General features: G+C 51.0%; 1 protein-coding gene across 1 annotated transcript; it reads right to left on the bottom strand.

The window, feature by feature from the left end:
- Window positions 1-684: 684 nt before the first annotated feature.
- Blk (BLK proto-oncogene, Src family tyrosine kinase) lies at window positions 685-15,191 on the bottom strand. Its single transcript, XM_021181516.2, has 12 exons — window positions 15,087-15,191; window positions 13,788-13,839; window positions 12,205-12,298; window positions 11,287-11,385; window positions 9,974-10,077; window positions 8,528-8,674; window positions 8,049-8,201; window positions 6,950-7,129; window positions 5,795-5,871; window positions 3,156-3,306; window positions 1,476-1,607; window positions 685-890 (listed from the first exon to the last, which is right to left on the bottom strand). The coding sequence occupies exons 1-12, from the start codon at window positions 15,189-15,191 to the stop codon at window positions 685-687; spliced, it is 1,500 nt and encodes a 499-aa protein (XP_021037175.1).
- Window positions 15,192-17,516: the final 2,325 nt, after the last annotated feature.

Below are 17,516 nucleotides of genomic sequence, written 5' to 3' on the forward strand. Positions count from 1 at the left end.
ATGTCAGTCACACCCAGTGTCCTTTGTTGAGGAATGGGGTAGGAGTGGGGCAAGGTGCTCCCCACCTCCTACACACATCTCGTGTGCCACATCTGTTCATGTCACTGGTGAAGACCTGGGGAAAAGGTAAAATTCTCATGACTTTATTATAGAAAAGTCCCAAAGTGTGCATGCAGGGATGGGGAGGGGGCACACAGCCAGGGGACCTGGAGGATTGACCCATAGTTCTGGAGCAGCAGACAGGGAGGCACTTGCTGATGAGGCTGAAAAGATGAGAGAAATGGGAGCTCTGATTGCACTCTGGGTTATGACAGCCTGACATACTGTCCATCGCTAACTGGTCAGACTGATCTCAGGACCATCCGGGGTCTGAACACAACTGGAGGTAAGTTTTAACACAATCCTTGCTCATTTTACATTCAAGGAAGAGAAGACACAGAGCAGCTAAGTAACTTGCCCAAAGGCACACAGCCAGTGAAGGGTGGACCAAGGTTGTGCCTTGAGAGCTCATGCCTCACCATGAAGCCATCTTTATCTCCTGGCTCCCTCACTTGAGAAGCAGGCACACCATTCTTCCCTGATTCTGCATCCTACCTGGAAGAAGAGCTAAGTGTGAACATATTAACCCAAAGTCAGAGTCCACCAGGAGGCTCAGGCTGGGAGCCCTGAAGAGACCATTGGTTGCTAGGGCTGCAGCTCATATTGGCCCTCCGTTGCTGTGTAGAAGTCCTCCAACACCGACTGCAGGAACTCAAAGGTAGGCCGCTCCTCTGGCCGGCCCCGCCAGCACTCAGTGATGACATCATTGTACAACTCCGGTGGACATGTCTCTGGGCATGGCATTCGGTAGCCGTGCTCCAGGCTACGGATGACCTCAGGGTTGCTCATTCCTACAGGAGGGCGGACAGGGAGCTTCAGGGCAGGTGGTGCTCCAGGAGTGCAGTCACTGGCCCTGAGGGCACTAGACTAGGCCCTGACCAGCACTAGAAGGGAAAGAGTGGGCTCTGATACACTATGGCTAGTGTAACCCTGGCAGGTCACATCGGTGCCAGGATCGTAGTACCACTTTGGCTTTTCACACAGGTCTTCTTGTATAGGCCAGACTGGTCTTGAACTTGAGATCTATCTGTCTGTCTCAGCCTCCCAAGGGCTGGAATCACAAGCTTGAGCCATTACGCCTGTCTCTTACACCATCTAATTCCACCCTAATTTCTCCCTCTCCCTCTCCCTCTCCCTCTCCCTCTCCCTCTCCCTCTCCCTCTCCCTCTCCCTCTCCCTCTCCCTCTCCCTCTCCCTCTCCCTGTGGCCCTGAGCAATGTGCAGAAGGAGAGGAAGCCCACAATTCAGGGCTGGGCTTCAGTCCCTGTGACAGGACCCTGCTCTCACCAGCGTGACATACCCACAGTCAGTGAGCCTGGGGAGTCACCATCAGGATGTCCCAGGAGGACGGTAGGAAGGTCAGGGACAGTGCCTACCTGGGTAGGGAACGCGCCCGTAGGTGACAATCTCCATCAGCAAGACTCCGAAGGACCACACATCAGCCTTGATGGTAAACACCCCGAAGTGGATGGCCTCCGGGGCAGTCCACTTGATGGGGAACTTGGCCCCTGCCATGAAAGTGCAGTAGCTCCAGGGACAGCCAACCATCCACCCCCAACCCACAGAGCCCTGGCCCTATCTGCCCGTTCCCACTGGGGGTCCTGCAGGATGTGTACACTGGATACATGAGGATATAGGAAGACACAGTCACTTGCTACTATCCTAGGAGTTCTTAAGAACAGTGTCGATGTCCCTGGGTGGTGTGGTACACACCTTTGATCCCAGCATTTAGGAGACAGAGGCATTTGGATCTCTGAGTTCAAGGCCAACCTGGTTCACAGAGCAAGTTCAAGGACAGCAAGGGCTACATAGAGGAGCCTGTCTTTGAAAACCAAAAACCAAACCAAACCAAACCAAAAAAGCAAAAACAAAACCAACAACAGAACCAGTACCACCCATACATGCTTCTATCTGACTTACTGTTTTGTTTGATTTTGATTTTTTGGAGACAGAGTCTTGTGTATATCCCAGACTGGCCTCCAACTAGAGCATAGCCAGGGTAACCTTGAACTCCTAATCCTCCTGCCATCACCTTCCACTGTGCTGGGATCGCAGCCATGCACCAGCATGCCCCATTTATACTCCACTGAATATGAAACCACGGGCTTCGTGCCAGAGAGGCAGTCTGCTGACTGAGCTATGTCCCCAGCCCTGTGCATGTCCATCTGGGATGGAAGCATCCTTTCCTATCTCACTCGGCCTTGTCCAGCGGCAGGGACCATGGTATGGGTGGGCTTCGGTCAGTGCTTTCCTGCTAAAGGCAAACCTGGCACTCAGACAGACACCTCTGAGGGCCACTGTGTGGAGGGATAGCAAGGCCCATCTCAGTTCAGACCGTGACGGCTACAGCCTTGGTTGGCACTGAGAGCCAACCTCAGGCTGAGGTGGCATTGGCCACCTCCCCCCTGATGGTTTCACTGTCTGGGGAGCCAGGTGGAAGTCCTCTGAGGGGGTTATCAGCCCCCAAGACGTGGCTCTCCTCCTGACTCCACTGATTAATGCCCTAAACCAGCTTGCTTGATCAATGCACCAGAATCCTCTTGCAAAGTCAATTTTCCTCACTCACAGTAAGAGAAGAGCATCCATGCAACCCTTCGGGTGCAAGGGTTGGATGCTCATGCTTTAGTTAGAGCTGTGTTTTCCAACGTGTGCTCCCTGACACCCTCCTTCCACAGGAGGATTTTCTCAACTTAGTCTGGAGCTCAGAGGGTGAAACAAGGGGAAGGGAGTGCAGGTCTTTTCCTCCGTCTTTCTTCTGGATTTATATGCACTGGAGTCTCCAGGATGGGGAGAAGATAGCTGAGCAATCCAAGGCTATTCTGAATGAAGACTCCCAAGGGGCTTGAGTTGCTTCTCTGCCACCCCCTCCCATCTAGGGAAAGGAAGTGCTGAGCTGGATGGGAAAGGACCAAACACAAGGACCATGGGTCTCCCTAGTCATCTCCAACAGCAAGGAGACATTCAAGGGGGCTCCAGAGAGTTGAGACGTTCAAAGGCTTTCGTGTGTGTGTGTGTGTGTGTGTGTGTGTGTGTGTACACTCACACACTCTGCTCACCCTCTTGGGCAGTGTATTCACTGTCAATGATCCTGGCCAAGCCGAAGTCAGCGATTTTGCAGCACAATGTCTCAGACACCAGGATGTTGGCTGCTCGCAGGTCACGGTGGATGGAATTCATGCGCTCTATGTAAGCCATCCCCTCTGCAACCTGAGGAGACAGGCCACATGGTGAAGGGCAGCAAGGATGGAGCCTACCAGCTCATAAGGCCAGCCTCACATTCCCTGCCCAGTGAGAAGGAACAGGGCTGAATGGGGAAGGGGGAGAGAGAAGGTACCCACCCCTTCCCACGAGACTAACCCAGACTCAGGGCAGCAGAGAAGCTAGACTGACATCCCCAGCCCTGTCCCCCTTTTTCAGACAATTGTCTCCAAGGTTCTGTGGACTGGGAATAGCAAAGAAGGCTGGGGTTGTAGATAGCCTCTAATGAGACAGGAAGGAGAAAGGATGAACAGGGTATAGGGGCATAGCACGGAAGGGCAGGGCTACTCCCTCAGTGGACACTTCTCTCAGAGGAGCCAACCATGCCTTGGAATCACTAATGTCCAATGGGCTGGGTCACTTCCCTGAGAGGCCATACTTATTACCCAGAGCATGAGAAGTCATCTCTGGGACACAGGGTTAGGGTCAGTGTTGAATAAGGTGACTATAGCTGAGCCCCTGCCCCTGCCCCAGGTGCTCCAGAGGAACAGAGACTCTCACTGAAGAGAAGCCTTGTCTGTCCCAAGCACCTGTACCGGGCCATTAGGTCTTCAGTCACTCACTGATGGATGGAAAAGGTGACTTCAGCTCTCACTTGCTCTTGCAGGATGCCAGCTTCTAGATGGATCCTACTTGTCCAGGAACTTAGGTACATATACTATCAACTTCTCTCCTATTGAGCTGCATGCCAGCCCTCGGCCCTGCATCTGTTTCCACAGGGCTCTGCTTTATGCATGAGTCTCCTCATTTACCCCTTGTGAAACCACTCAGTCAATATGCATTTGCTAGTGTGGGACTGTGCGGGTTGGAAAGCCAGGGCTAAATAAACAGCTTCTGTCTAGGGAGCCCTGGCAATGCTCGCACTGTTAGCTAACACGTACGAATCTGCTTTGGGGGGGGGGACCCTACACAAACATAGAAGACAGAGGCCAATCTGCATCTGTGGAAAAGATGCTACAAAGCAAAAGGGGAGCCAGGACTCTCTCTAGATCTTCTCCCTGGTGCTTTGTACCCAAAGACATTAATGAGGCTTGTTCACCCATTGATGAGCAGCAAACTGCTCAAGAGCAGAGCCAACAACCCCTCCCTCTTGTCCAGAAAAGCCTTGGTAGATGTGGTCTCTGACAAGGGCTGGTCCTGGGCACTGGCTGGAAATGTGCAGACAGGAAGAGTCCAAGGCAGTCTGCACTGTATAGGACCACCATTCTTGTGGCTGCAGAGGTGGACCAGCTTCTGTCCATCCAGTGCCTGACTCAAAGCCAGTCGCCAGGGTTAAGTTTCTGTGTCCATCCTAACAGCTGCATCAACAGATCTCTGCTACCCCAGTGGAAAAAGACACTGTGACCTCAGTTCCTGGGCTGATAGCAGCTGCAGATAATGTAGGATAGGGTCGGAAGTTAAAGTGGGCAAGTGGGTTAAAGTGTGGGTGGGAAGGCTCCCCTTTATAGCTCTCTGTGTGTTGACAGTGTGTCTCGCAGGCTGGCCACAGACCACAGCTTTCTTGCTGAGAGCTCCAGTTTCAACAGTCATACTCAGGGCCCCCAGATGTGTCTTCCTGCCAGTTAGAACCCTCAGCTAAAATCCCCCGGGGATAAAGATACTGCCCAATCTCAATTCTGCACTCTTCTAGCAGAGGCTGGAGAGGTCTACACATGGATGGATTCAGAGGGAACCAAAGGCCAATAATCCAGGACAGCTGAGGCCTGGCTCTTAAAATTCCTGATGGGAAACATTCCTGGTGGTGTGTGTGTGTGTGTGTGTGTGTGTGTGTGTGTGTGTGTGTGTGTGTGTGTTTAGAAGGTGGCCCTAGAAAGTTTTGTGCCTTGTATTCTGTGTGGCTCATGCCTCATCAGGCTGAGGTCAGTTCCAGGCCAATACCAAGATTTAGGGGGTCTTAGGACAGGATGAGAGCATTGGAGAAGGAAGTCAGAGCAAAGCATACCTGCCTACATTCAAAACAGAATTCTTTCCTATTCTCCAGCTTTCCAACATCCACTGCCATCTCTACCTTCCTAATAATTAGAACTACCCTACTCCATCATGGCTGCCCAGAATTGGAACTACATTTCCCAGACTCCCTTGCAGCCAAGGGAGCCTCTCATTGAGGTGAGTAGGGTGGTGGGAGGGACGTGTCTCTAGAGGAAAGGAGGTGGGATTTTTATCACCATCATCTTGCTGGCTAAGGGTCAATGGTGGGTGATGAAGCTTCAGCATCTACCATGCTAGCAGGGCAGAGGACATCGGTGAGTAAAGTCTCTCATCTGTTCTTCTCTAGGGGTTTATATATTTAGAGGTCACTACTTCAGGCTTTCTGCCCTTCACAATTGAGCCCACATCTGATCAGCACAGCCTCCTACCAGGGAATTCAGTACAGTCACAAAGCACAGAGTGGGGCGCCCTCCCTCCAGGTTCCCTCTCTGCTTCAGAGCTCACCAACCTGGGCTGACATGTCAATCAGCCTTGGAAGGGACAACCTGCTACCTTCATCGGTCTTCAGAAAATCCAGCAAGCATCCTAGGAGAAGAAAGACAGCAACTGCAAAGTGACTGGAGCCTGGCTCTGATGGTGTGGTCTGTGTCTGTGTGAGGGGGTGGGGGTGATCTGCCTATGGCTGAGGTGCCTCGGGCTTCAGGGAAACACTAGCTCCCAGACTTCCAAAAGTTAGTTCTCAGTCAAATTCAGGGGCACATCTGGGGTCTCCTGGGTCAGCAGAGCTGGGGCAGACCAGCTCTGGGCCTAAGGCTAGTGTTCTTTTCCAGCGTGCCGTTCCCAGGTTAGTCCACTCCCCTCCTAGACAGACCCCCCCCCCCACCGCCCCTCCTCCGAGGACCAAACATTAACAAGAAAACACCAGAAGAGAGAGCTGGGGCAAGTAATGAAAGTGGCTCTTCCACAGAGCTCACGGCCTGGGAGGTGCTCTTGAAAACTGCAGCCAGGAGGCAGGCTCCCAGCATAGCCTGTGATGCCGCCCCTCTTGGTAACAACTATTACAATTAGCATGGTAACACTGAGGACCTACAGGAGGAAAGGTGATGTCAGGGCCATGGAGGGTGAGGTCCCTTAGGTCGGAGGCTGAGCCAGGTCTGGTGCCTGGCCAACTGCTCCCTGCGGGAGGCACTGCAGAGGCCGCCCAGGCCCATTCCCCTTATCAACCCACACTGTGAAATGTTCACAGGTTTGCAAAAGTTCCCATCCCTGGGAAGAGGTGGAACTGGGATTATTAGATCCACCTTTGGATGCCTAGTCTACAGCTCTTCCTAATTTGCAAGGCTCTGCCCATCATAGTGGGGATCAAAGCATGATGTGTGTATTCCAGAAGCAAAAATGAGGTTCCAGAAACACAGGGCTTGCTCCAAGAGTGGAAAGTACAACTCAGAAGCAAAACTGGGGGTCTCTGGAAGGCTGAGATTCCCCTGAGCTGAGAACACAGCTCTCTAAAATCTATTCTACCTTCTTTCTCAGTCCTCCCTCTTGTAAAACAAAGCTTACAGATCCCCTATAGGAACCCCTGGGGCCAGGCAAATCCGCCAGCATGCTCCACTCTTGTTTCTGCCCTGTAAGCTCTGTCCCATAGAGGGAGAGAGGCCCCCACCTCTGGCCATGTATTCAGTGACGATGTAAATGGGCTCTCTGGTGACCACAGCGTAGAGACGAACCAGCCTCTCATGCTGCAGGGTTTTCATCACGTTGGCCTCGCCCAGGAAAGCTTCCGGTGACATGGTTCCCTCCTTCAGGGTCTTGATGGCCACCTTCATGTTATTTTTGTAATAACCTAAAGGGCGGGAGAGTGAAGGAACCATTCAGACGTTGAAGAACGTCCTTGACCACAGATTCAAGCCTCACTCTATCTGGACCCAAGGTCCAAGCTGGAACGTGCAGTTCCTGCGGGCATGATGGGAGTTTATATCTTGTATAAGATGCCAGCTTGTCTCTGAGAACCCCGTGACAGAGCCTCAGGATGTGTTGGGGTTCATGCAGTCTGGGGTGTGGGATGACACCCACTAAAGTGTGTAAGGCAATGGCCGGGGCTTGTTCTTCCTATGGGTGCTGAGCCTTGGTGAGGACCAGGTCTGCAGCTCCGTATAAAGGTGTGAGTTTCCAGGTTCTGGGTGTGAGGCTCCAGGAGGCATCAAAATAGAACTTTGAGACATAGACCAGAGCAGAACAAGACAAAGGGCCTTATGTTACACCCTATCTGGGTGCTTTAAGTAAGCAGCAGCAGGCAGCAGCTATGACAGAGTGGCACGGCTACTGGGGTCAGGACCCCACAGTCACACACCAGCAAATGTGACTTCTGTTTGCAAAGACCCTGGAGCTCCTGGCTCCTGACTCCCACTATCTGATGTATGGCTTGTGTCTGAAGAGCTGGAGTTAAGAGGACCTAGTGAAATGGTCAAGTTCACAGAAGTCAGCCACAAAGACAACATCTGTCTGAGAATGAAAGAGGGACTGGCTTACAAATCGGGAGAGCTGGATTCGAGTCCCTTCCACTACAGGGAAGATAAGATAATGATGTGAATCCCTTGGCATCTGGGCTTTATAAACTCATTTGTGTAGACACATTCAGCTCTGCCTCTATGCCTCATAGGCCTCTCAGGAAAGGGGTGTGTGCCCGTATGGAACTGCCTGCCTCCCGTGGCCAGGCTCAGAACAGAGAGGAGAGAGAGGGAATTGGGGATGCCACAACTCACCCATCCAGACTTCGCCAAACTGCCCAGACCCAAGTTTCCTGACCAACTTGAGAGACTGCCTGGGGATTTCCCATTCATCTTGGGCCCAGAGGTTCTTCGGGGCCAGGTTCACACAGGGCAGAGTCAACTTCTGACACAAACCATCCCCTTTCTCTGTTTCAGGAAAGAAAAAAGGGTCCTGGTGGTCCCTAGAGCAGCTGTGCCTTAAGAACCACATTGTTCTAGAACTGTGTCTCTTGTCTCCTCACTCCCACAGTGGCAGGTGGGACTTGATGTCTGGAACCTGCACTCTCCAAGACTGTAGGTCTTTGCGACATTCCGAATAGCCCCACCCCAAGCATTAGGCCTCTGATCTTGAAATCATCAAGCTGCAAGTTGGCAAATCCTTAAGTCTGGTTTGGAGGACACTCCCCCCCCCCCAAACTCGTACAGTTTAGGGCCATGTGGTAGAGATCCCAGGGATTCCCAATGCCTCTTACTCGAATAGTGCTGCACCAGGGCCTGGAGGGTGGGAAAGGTGATCCGGGGGGAGATGTAATAGCCTCCATTGTCCAGTGAGCGGATTTTATAGTGCTTGACCACCTCCCCCTGGGTGGTGACATCTTTCACGGACAGGGAAAAGGCACCTACAGGGTTAATAGATACATGCAAAGTGAGACACAGTAATGTAAACCCAGGGCCATCGTTGGCACTTGTGAGATGTGAAGAAGGTTCCCCAAATTCTGGACTCAGTCCTCAGCCATCTCAGCATAAATTCCCTTCCTTTTATCTTAACCCTATTGGCTGTCTGACCCAGACTTCCCTCCAAGTCCCTAAACTGCCAGGGAATCAGGAACTCTGGAGCAGACAGGACCGTTTCTCAGCTATCTATGGGTCCTCTCTTGGGGATGCCTAGAATACTGAGAAATGAGAGGTCTCCAGCGGACTTGGAACTTAAATATCTTTGATTTGAGGGACTCAGGATTTGGGAGACTCAGGGCCTCCCGTGCAAATGTCCTTCCTGGAAGCATAGCAAGATGCTCACCAGAGGTCTTTCCAAGGTCACACTGTGCTTTACAGTCTGTGTTGACATTTTTGTATAGAGAAGGAAGCAGGTGGCAAGGCACAGAGGAAGAAAGAGTTTCCTGCTAAGAAACTTCTTCCTGAGCCTTTATAAAATGCCTCTGTCCAGCCCCGTGGCTGCCACAGAATCTCCTATTTTCAAATTAGTTGTGAAATGGGGCCATTGCATGAAGGTTAGGAGAAGAGTTAGCTACAGTAGGCTTAGGGGCACCGAGAAGGAGGCACCCTACCCTTCCTATGAACACGCGTTTGAGGAGCAGTCCCACTCTCCACCACGAGGGGTCAGGCCTGCACACCTTTCTGTATGAGGACCTTGATACTGTGTTGCAGATTGTTTCAGATGCTCTGTAGGCATAGCTGTCCCCATCTTAAGACCTTTCTCCTCTTGTGTCTTTCTTGCTAATCTGTCTCTCACAGTCTACTTGCAAAAGTGCACCAAGAGGCTGCCTTCCTGTCCATCGCACCTTGAGGTTGCCACAGCCCTTAGTCTTTCCTGTGACCTACCACTTGCCGACTGAGATGCTTTTTAAAGATTCTCCAATCTTGACTCTTTGATTCCAAAATGTGCTGGGGGACTGATGGCTCTCTGGTACCTTTCCTTTCTCAGCCCCATCTGCCTCAGTTCACTAGTTTGTGGCCACTGTAGCATTTGGGTCTTTCCACGACCCCTGCTATCCAGTGGTGTCAGTCTTGGGGCCAGGAGATTCACCTGGTGTGGACAGCCTCAAAGCAGCTCCCAGGCAGGGACAAGGGACAGAAGCCATGGAACAGGTATCCCTGCCACTCCAGATCAAGGCCTCGATGGGGGCTTCCCAGGACCATGAGCACATGGCAAGCGGGGCCAGCAAGGCTCCTGGACCAACCTTTATTGCTCTCACTCTCTCTGATGAGAAAGGAGCCGGCCTTGTTCATCGGAGCCAGCAACTGCCTCTCAGCATCCTTCCGGCTGATGGTCCTGAAGAACCATCTGGAAAATAGCAAGAGTGGGTGAGCCTCAGAGTTGGTGATACCCCTAAGTCAATCCTGAGATGTCCCTCACATCCTGTTCAGTCAGATGGCCCCTCGACCCCTGCAACCCCACTTCATCCCATCAACTTCTAGGTTCACATTTTGGATGAATGCGATAAAGCAAGAACATGAGTTAGGTAACCTTCGCCACTGCTAGTCTGTGATATAGCTCCTGATCCTCTACCACCCTTCTCCTGGCATGAGTTTGCAGTTTCCTTGCTGTCTGAGCCAGTGATGTCACTGCCAGGGACTTTCTGGGTTTGGATTCCTTCCAATTTCACCTCTCTTTAGCATGGGACTTTTCAACACATGCTGTGGACAGATATAAAATGCTCCTTGCAGGGTTGTATATGTTTGAAGATGTGGTCCCTGGCTAGTGATGCTCTTGTGGGAGGTTGTGGAACCTTCCGAGATATGAGGTCTAATTGGAAGCCATGGGAGTGGCACTGGAGGTGACAAGCCAGCTCAGCTGCCCTGGTGAAGCTCAAGCTGCTTCCTGGTCCACTGAGCTGTGAGAGGCGCCTGGCTGTACATTCCTACCATCATGAACTCTCGCAACATCGTGAGCAGGGTGTATCTTTCCTTTCATGCTATCATGTACTCTCTCTAACCATGATCCAAAATGAAGCCTTCTTTAAACTATATATATTTTAAATAGTGATGAAAGAAATAACTGATACAACATGGTTCTGGGGGAAAACCCAGGACCCATGGTGTGTGGGAAGGGTAAGGAAGCAGGTACCGTCACCACCATGAGGTGGGGCATACTCATGTCTCTACACTATGTGAGGGAGTAGGGGAATGCCCCGGGTGGAGCTTCCTGGTGTGTGAGAGCTGGTGATGAGAAAGTTAAAGATGCCCTCTGAGGACTGAGCCTGTCTCTGGCAGTGGTGGGGAATGGTCGCAGGACATAGAGCTTTGCTATGGATTCTGGAGGGAACCAGACACTGTGGGCAGTCTCATCTAGAGAAGCCAGGAATCAGTAGCTCTTCCTTCAGATGGAAGACAGACTCCCTTGGCATCACTCAGAGTGTTAGAAGAGAGCCAGAACTTTCCATTCCTGGCCTCTCACCAACAGCCACTACTAAGCTCACTTTCTGGCCCTGCCATACCCAGAGCAGTGAGAGCAGCCCTGCCGTCTCTGGCTTGACGAAGTCTATTCACCTACTTTTCTACTTCCAGAGTCTCTACTGGGGCCACAAAGTTGCTGGGCACATAACCTTCTCTTCCTGTGACGAGTGACCTGGCCAACCACCAGTCTCCAGTGCTAGAGGAAGAAGGGGAGACAGAAATATGTCAGAGGCTCATACAAGACACACTGAGCAGCTCTCAGCACCCCACAACAGATCCCAATCTGGTAAGAGACAGTGACACAGAGAGAGACAGACAGACAGACAGCCCGGTGATAAGGAGGTGCCGTGGGAGTGGCCTGTCCACTGGGATAAGCATGTGACAGGCAGAAGGGGTCATAGTGCAGAGGAAGGGTAGATTTGCTTGTATAGCCTGACGACCTGAGGACCTCGCCCTTTACGAAGCGGCCCCTGTCCCAATGGATGGGGCAGGTCCAAAAGTTATGAATGAGTTGGACCTGGCTAAGAAAACAAACCCAGGAGGGGATTGACAAAGGAGGAACTGGAAAGCTGTGTAGACTCTAAGATCAGGGCACTCACTTACACGTTCAATTCAAACCCACTGCAGACCTTTAAGAATAAAGTCAGACCTTGGTGTTGCATGGTGTGGGCCTGAAGGGTGGAGGAAGGAAGAAGGGAGAACATAAGCAGACTGGAGGGTGTTCTGAGAAAGAACACAGAGAGTAAGCCAAAGTGGAGTGGCTATGTGGGATCCAGGGAGGTGTCCCCTTAGATTTTAACAGCAGCCAGAAGGCCAGACATGGAAACCACCTTACCAGAAAGACTTGGAGGGAAGGACAATGACCCCTGCCTAAGAGAACCCCAGAACTCAGGAGAGAGAAATGGCAAGAGAAAAGGTCATTTAGGGGTGCTCTAGGGATGGGGTGGGTGAACTAGGGAAGTAGACAATGCCGGGGAGGTCCTTGATGACTGGGGACAGGATGCTAGAAGTTTACCTCTTCAAGACCTGGAGCTTCTCACCCTTCAGCACCTGAAGGTCCCTGTCATTCACAGCGGCATAGTCAAACAGAGCCACCACAAAACGCTCCTCTGGAAAGAAGAAGGAAGAGATGGCTACCACTGGGGTCCACAACCGAAGTAGAGGTCTGGGGGAAACCATCTTCCAGGTCCTAAGAGCGTTAATGAGAGGAAGCCACATGAGGCTACACTCTCAGCAACGAAGAGGGGATTCTCAGGAAGTGACACCAGACCCACAGCCACTCTAGGAGTAGGCTGACTCTCATTGCCTGGCTCATCTTCCTTTCAGAACTAAGGCCAAGACAAAGATTGAGGGTGGGGGAGCAGCTACGTGGAGGCAGCCATTGCCAGCCCTCAGAGGGCGGTAGGCCCAAGTCTAAGAGCCAGTAGCTGATCCTGCATCCAACTTGCCTCTGAAGTATCCCCTCAGCATCATTTCCCAGCCTCTATCCCAAAGGTCATGTGACCACTCCAGCCCCGCCCTCTCTATGGCATTGGTACCTAGAGCTTCCCAGGGGCACCTATGGCTTTCAGCACCTGGCCTTCTTGGCTCTGAGACTCCCCTGGAAGGATGTTGATGAGCCGGTGAGGCAGTAGAAGGTGCAGGAGCATGCTGGACACTTTTCAGATGATCATTGTTTGACACCAGGGGTTCCTAATCCCTGGCAGAATCTCTTGGAGACTTGTAGCTCACAGATGACCTAACATTGTCATGGATGAGTAGTATGGTCTGAGGCTGGGACCTTCCCTTGGTGGGAGGAGGTTCAGCATGAATGGCAGGAGTCCCTCACAGTGTTGAGACTTAAACCCTTGTGCCAAATGCAGTCAGTTATTTCCCTCCCCTGAGCCTCCATTTTAAAAATTGGATACCCCCTACTAGAAAGTGAAGGGTTACCTATCTGATGGGAAAGATGGTGTCCTTAGCTGGGTAAGGGCCCTCAGATGACAACACCGACCAGTTCTACCACTTTGCTCATAAAGGTGACAGGCTTAGCTCTCGAGGGACAGGAGAGATGTGTTACCCACTGTGACATCTTACCCAATCTTTGGGATACAGTGGTTTGAGTGCTCATGCTCCACACTGTCTGTGAGTGAGTGAAGGAATGATTTGTATGGATGGGTGATATGGGATGATTTGGTAGCCAGTTCCAAACAAATCCCATCCAGGAAGCCCTCAAAAGCCTGAGTCCTGGCCCAAGAGGAGCCTCATTCATCATGGGACCACCATAGTCCCATCAGAACACTGTGGAGTCTGGAATGAAGGAGATGGTACAGATGGCTGGAAGGTTTCCAGGGGCTATGGAAAGAGGGAGGTGAGAAGGTATCCATCCTCCACATCGTGAGAGGGAAGGACAGAGCAGTCCTGCTGCCCTTGGAGTTTGGGATCTAGAGTCTCCAAGCCAGGCCTTGGGTGTCAGACATGTTCCTGTAACTCCTTTCTTATTCTCCTTCTAAGCTCCCAGCATCCCCCAGTGTTTTCTAGCCATACAGGGCCCACCACAACTGCTCTGGTTCTAACACACAATGTCCTTAGACAGGTGCTCTCATGCTCTTTTCTTACCTTCATCTGGGTCCTGGTTAGGAGATGGTGGGGTAAGGTGGTTGAATACAACCTTGGGCAGAAATACACTGAGTTAGTGAGCAGTCTATAGCAAGGGTAGAACTAGAGGACACTGGAGAACCAGGAGACTAGATTACCTGTGGGTACCTACTCTGAGGAAGGAGGGTAGCCACCTACAGGGATATTTAGATACATCCTGTATACACTATATCAGCTCCTTGGAGTACCTCTGTCACCCCAGGCCACCTGCCATCCTTGCCCTGACCATGTATGGCCATGCCTAGCTTCAAAGAGAAAAAGTTCTGTCACCTCGGTCAACATCCTGGCTCTACCATTAAAGAAGACGTTGTGGACGGGCATTCATTGGCAAAGAAAGATATTGGAAAATTGTGTTTCCCTAAAACTCAGTAAATATCCACAGGGTGTCTATCCCATGGGAAGACTCCTGCACATGTGTGCCAGGCCATAACATGAAGATACGCCTAGTATAGTAATAGTCACACATGAAGCATTTTTTCATCATGACAGTAGCCCTTAAGATCCATGGCAAAACAATGAAATAATGAGCTGCATCAGTGTGGGTAAATCTGACCAACTGTTATCCCTCTGGAACTGAAGCCCAAGTAACCTTTCCTCTCTGAGTTGCCTGGGTCACAGTATTTTGTTACTGTGGTGAAGGCAGATACAATAAGCTCTTGCTATTGTGTCATGTCCATCCATGATGGGCTGTAACCCAGAACCATGAGCCAAATGGATAAAGAAAGGGCCTTGGGACAGGAGCTCAGGAGAGGTAATTCTAATTATCTCCAGCAAGTGAAATAGTATGGAATTGTCATCTTTCTAAAGTACGGATGCATCCCACGGCTTTTAAAAAGTTAAGCTCTAGGCTTCTGTTTGTTAGTGTGCCACTTCGGGAAAATAACTTGGTCTGTCTAAGTTTGAATTTGCCCATCTTCTAGTTCATTCATCCACTCAATAAACATCTCATCCTATGCAGAGTACTGTATGATGCTTTGCTACAGCTAGGATGCTTTGATACAGCTATAAGAGAGGCCAGGGTTCATCTAGGAAAGGGAACCAGCAGTCTTGGCTCCCATCAGGCCTCTGTTAGGATCTTGGTGATGCCCACAGTGACAGACAGGGCAGGACATGGGTCCAGGCATTACTCCAATTGCCCCGAACTAATAGATTTGTGACCAAGCAGGGAATGGAACGAAACGATCATGGAGACATATGAGCCCAAAGCAGCTGCTTCAGGGAGCGCCTTAGACCCTGTCCCGGAAGGGGCTGATCACTCACCAGGGGTGGCAGGGGTGGGGGAGCCTTGTCCTGGGTGCGGATCTTCACGGGGCTCCAGCCCTTGCCCTTCTCACTGACCTGCCTCTTGCTGCTCAGCAGCCCCATCCTGTATGCAAGCAGACAGCAAGCAATGACAAGAGACCTCAAGACCCTGGGTCCCTGCACCCAACCCCCTTCTGGTTAGAAATATGTGACAGTGCAGCTTCCCATATCAGAGCGTGAGAGAAGAGGCTGAAAGAGCTATGCTGGCATCCATCTTTTTCTCAGTGACCCAGAGAGGGAAAATGACTGTGTTTAGGACCCAGACATCACCTGGCGTAGGTCTCAGTTTTCAGGGACATGAGCCTGACCCCATGTCTGGTGGTCTGGGTTTTAGTGTTATGTTGCCAGTGGGCCACTATGTCACTGGGAAGTTCCTCTTCGTCCCTGGTCCCACAGGCTCCTGTGTCAATGGCGAGATTTTGTGTGAGCATGTCTAGTAAATTGCTTTAAACTCAGAGTTAAATGAATGCTATATGCAGAGGGCAAACTGATAGACTCTATGATCAGGCTTGTTCTTTGGTTAAGAATCTTAGAAGATGTGGGAAAGACCCAAATCCAGACAACAAAATAAATACATGTTTTCTTTACTGCCTATATTCCATGAGCACTTCAAGAGTTAAGTGCATACCCTTGTACAGAAGCAAAGCTTAGCCCCAGTGGTACTTAGGAGCTGGGACAAGGATAGTTCTCGGATAGACACCACGTGGCTGGGTCTCAAGCACGTCCTGACCTCCCCATATCCCAGGCTCAGTGATAAGTCAATGAGCAGCAGGTTCGAGAACCTTCTCTGGACTTGAGCTCTTTTTCGCCTGTCCAGATGACCACACTCATTTTCCATCTAGTCAGCCCCCAAATGTGAACTTCCTGGGAAAACTTACCAGCTACTTACCAGCACACTTGAGTATTTAAAGACCCTGACAGGAAGTCTGACTCCTATGGGAAATGACCCCACCCCTTACAGTCCATGAACAACTGACTTTCCAGGGCTTTAGGGAATGCATAAGTTCTCAATGAAGACTGGCTACACCCTAGTCACCCAGAAGGCTGTGTGACAACATTCCTTGTGACTAGGTTTGGCTAACCCTGGAGTCTCAGAGTGGCTGAAGTGAGGGAGTGCAGAAGTCCACCAGAGAAGAGGGAGCACATGGAACCCTGGTGTTCCATGGGGCGTGGCTTCATTCAGTAGACATTGGCCTCCCTTCCAGGAAAGGATGGGAGGAGGGCACAAATCTGCCTTTGCGTGCATGCACGCGGGCGTTTGAATTTACGTGTGTGTGTGTGTGTGTGTGTGTGTGTGTGTGTACATTTTGTGGGTTACCCAAAGGAGGATGTGAGATATGTGTTGATTAGAAATAAATTTGACCTCCATGCAGATTCTCACAAGAGCTGAGAGGTCCCTGTCTTCCCCTGGGGAGGTGCTCAAAGCCTGAAACCAACCTCAGCCAAACAGGGGATGTGGTGAAGGCAACAGTTAAAGTCAGAGTTGAAGGCCCTTATTGACACCTGCTGTGTGTGTCATGGTTGAAGAGCGCTCAGCACCCCCAGTTTTGATGTTTGTGATATCATCGATGGCCTGGTTGTGATAGTCCTTGCATCTGAAGCAAGAGAGCCAAGGAGGCTTTCAGATGGCATGGAAGGTGGTAGACAGCAGTTCTGACACTGGGGCCAGCTCACACAGAAAACAGGTGACCCTTGGCAGAACAAGCCTCAAGTCTGGATCGCTGCCTTCTCCCCTACATGGGATGTCACCTGCCTACCAAGCTTTCTAAGCCTCTTCTTTCTCCCCGTTGTTCCAGCCATGGTGGTCAGGGGTTCGGTGACCAGAGCTCAGAGCAACCTGCCTACTGGCTTTGCAACCATGGGCAAATCATTTCATTTCCCTGAGTCTGTCTCCTGGTTGATGAGATGGGATGGGTCCATTCTTAGCATCATAGACAAAACCCTCAGAGAAAGGTGCCCTCGCATGTGGTTGAGAAAGCTAAATAATTGACTTCCCATCTGGGATAGGGTCTTAGAGCTCTGAAAAATTTTCAATTCTACCTTGTCTATTTGGCTCGTCTCCACAGTCCATTTTCAGCTGGTCACAAATATATTTTAATTATGCTTTCCTGCAACAACTGGCCATGTCTACTTGTGTAAAATAGCAGATATGGAGACGATTGTGGGAACGCTGCTCCCTGCCCAGAATAGTTGTCCTGGCCCTGCTGAGCTCCAGCATGAGCACCTAGGCTCCGTGCACAGATGTTTGCGCAAGTTGATACATCGAGAGCAGATGTTTAGCTTTAAAGTCAAAGGCCAACAACCTGCACATAATTAACAAACATTGCCAAGAGGCCCCCACAGTGGGAAGACAAGAAAGAATCAAGGAACAAATGGGACACTAAATAA

The sequence above is a fragment of the Mus caroli genome, unplaced genomic scaffold (genome assembly GCF_978045245.1).
Source record: "Mus caroli unplaced genomic scaffold, Mus_caroli_1 scaffold_12, whole genome shotgun sequence".
NCBI lineage: Eukaryota > Metazoa > Chordata > Mammalia > Rodentia > Muridae > Mus > Mus caroli.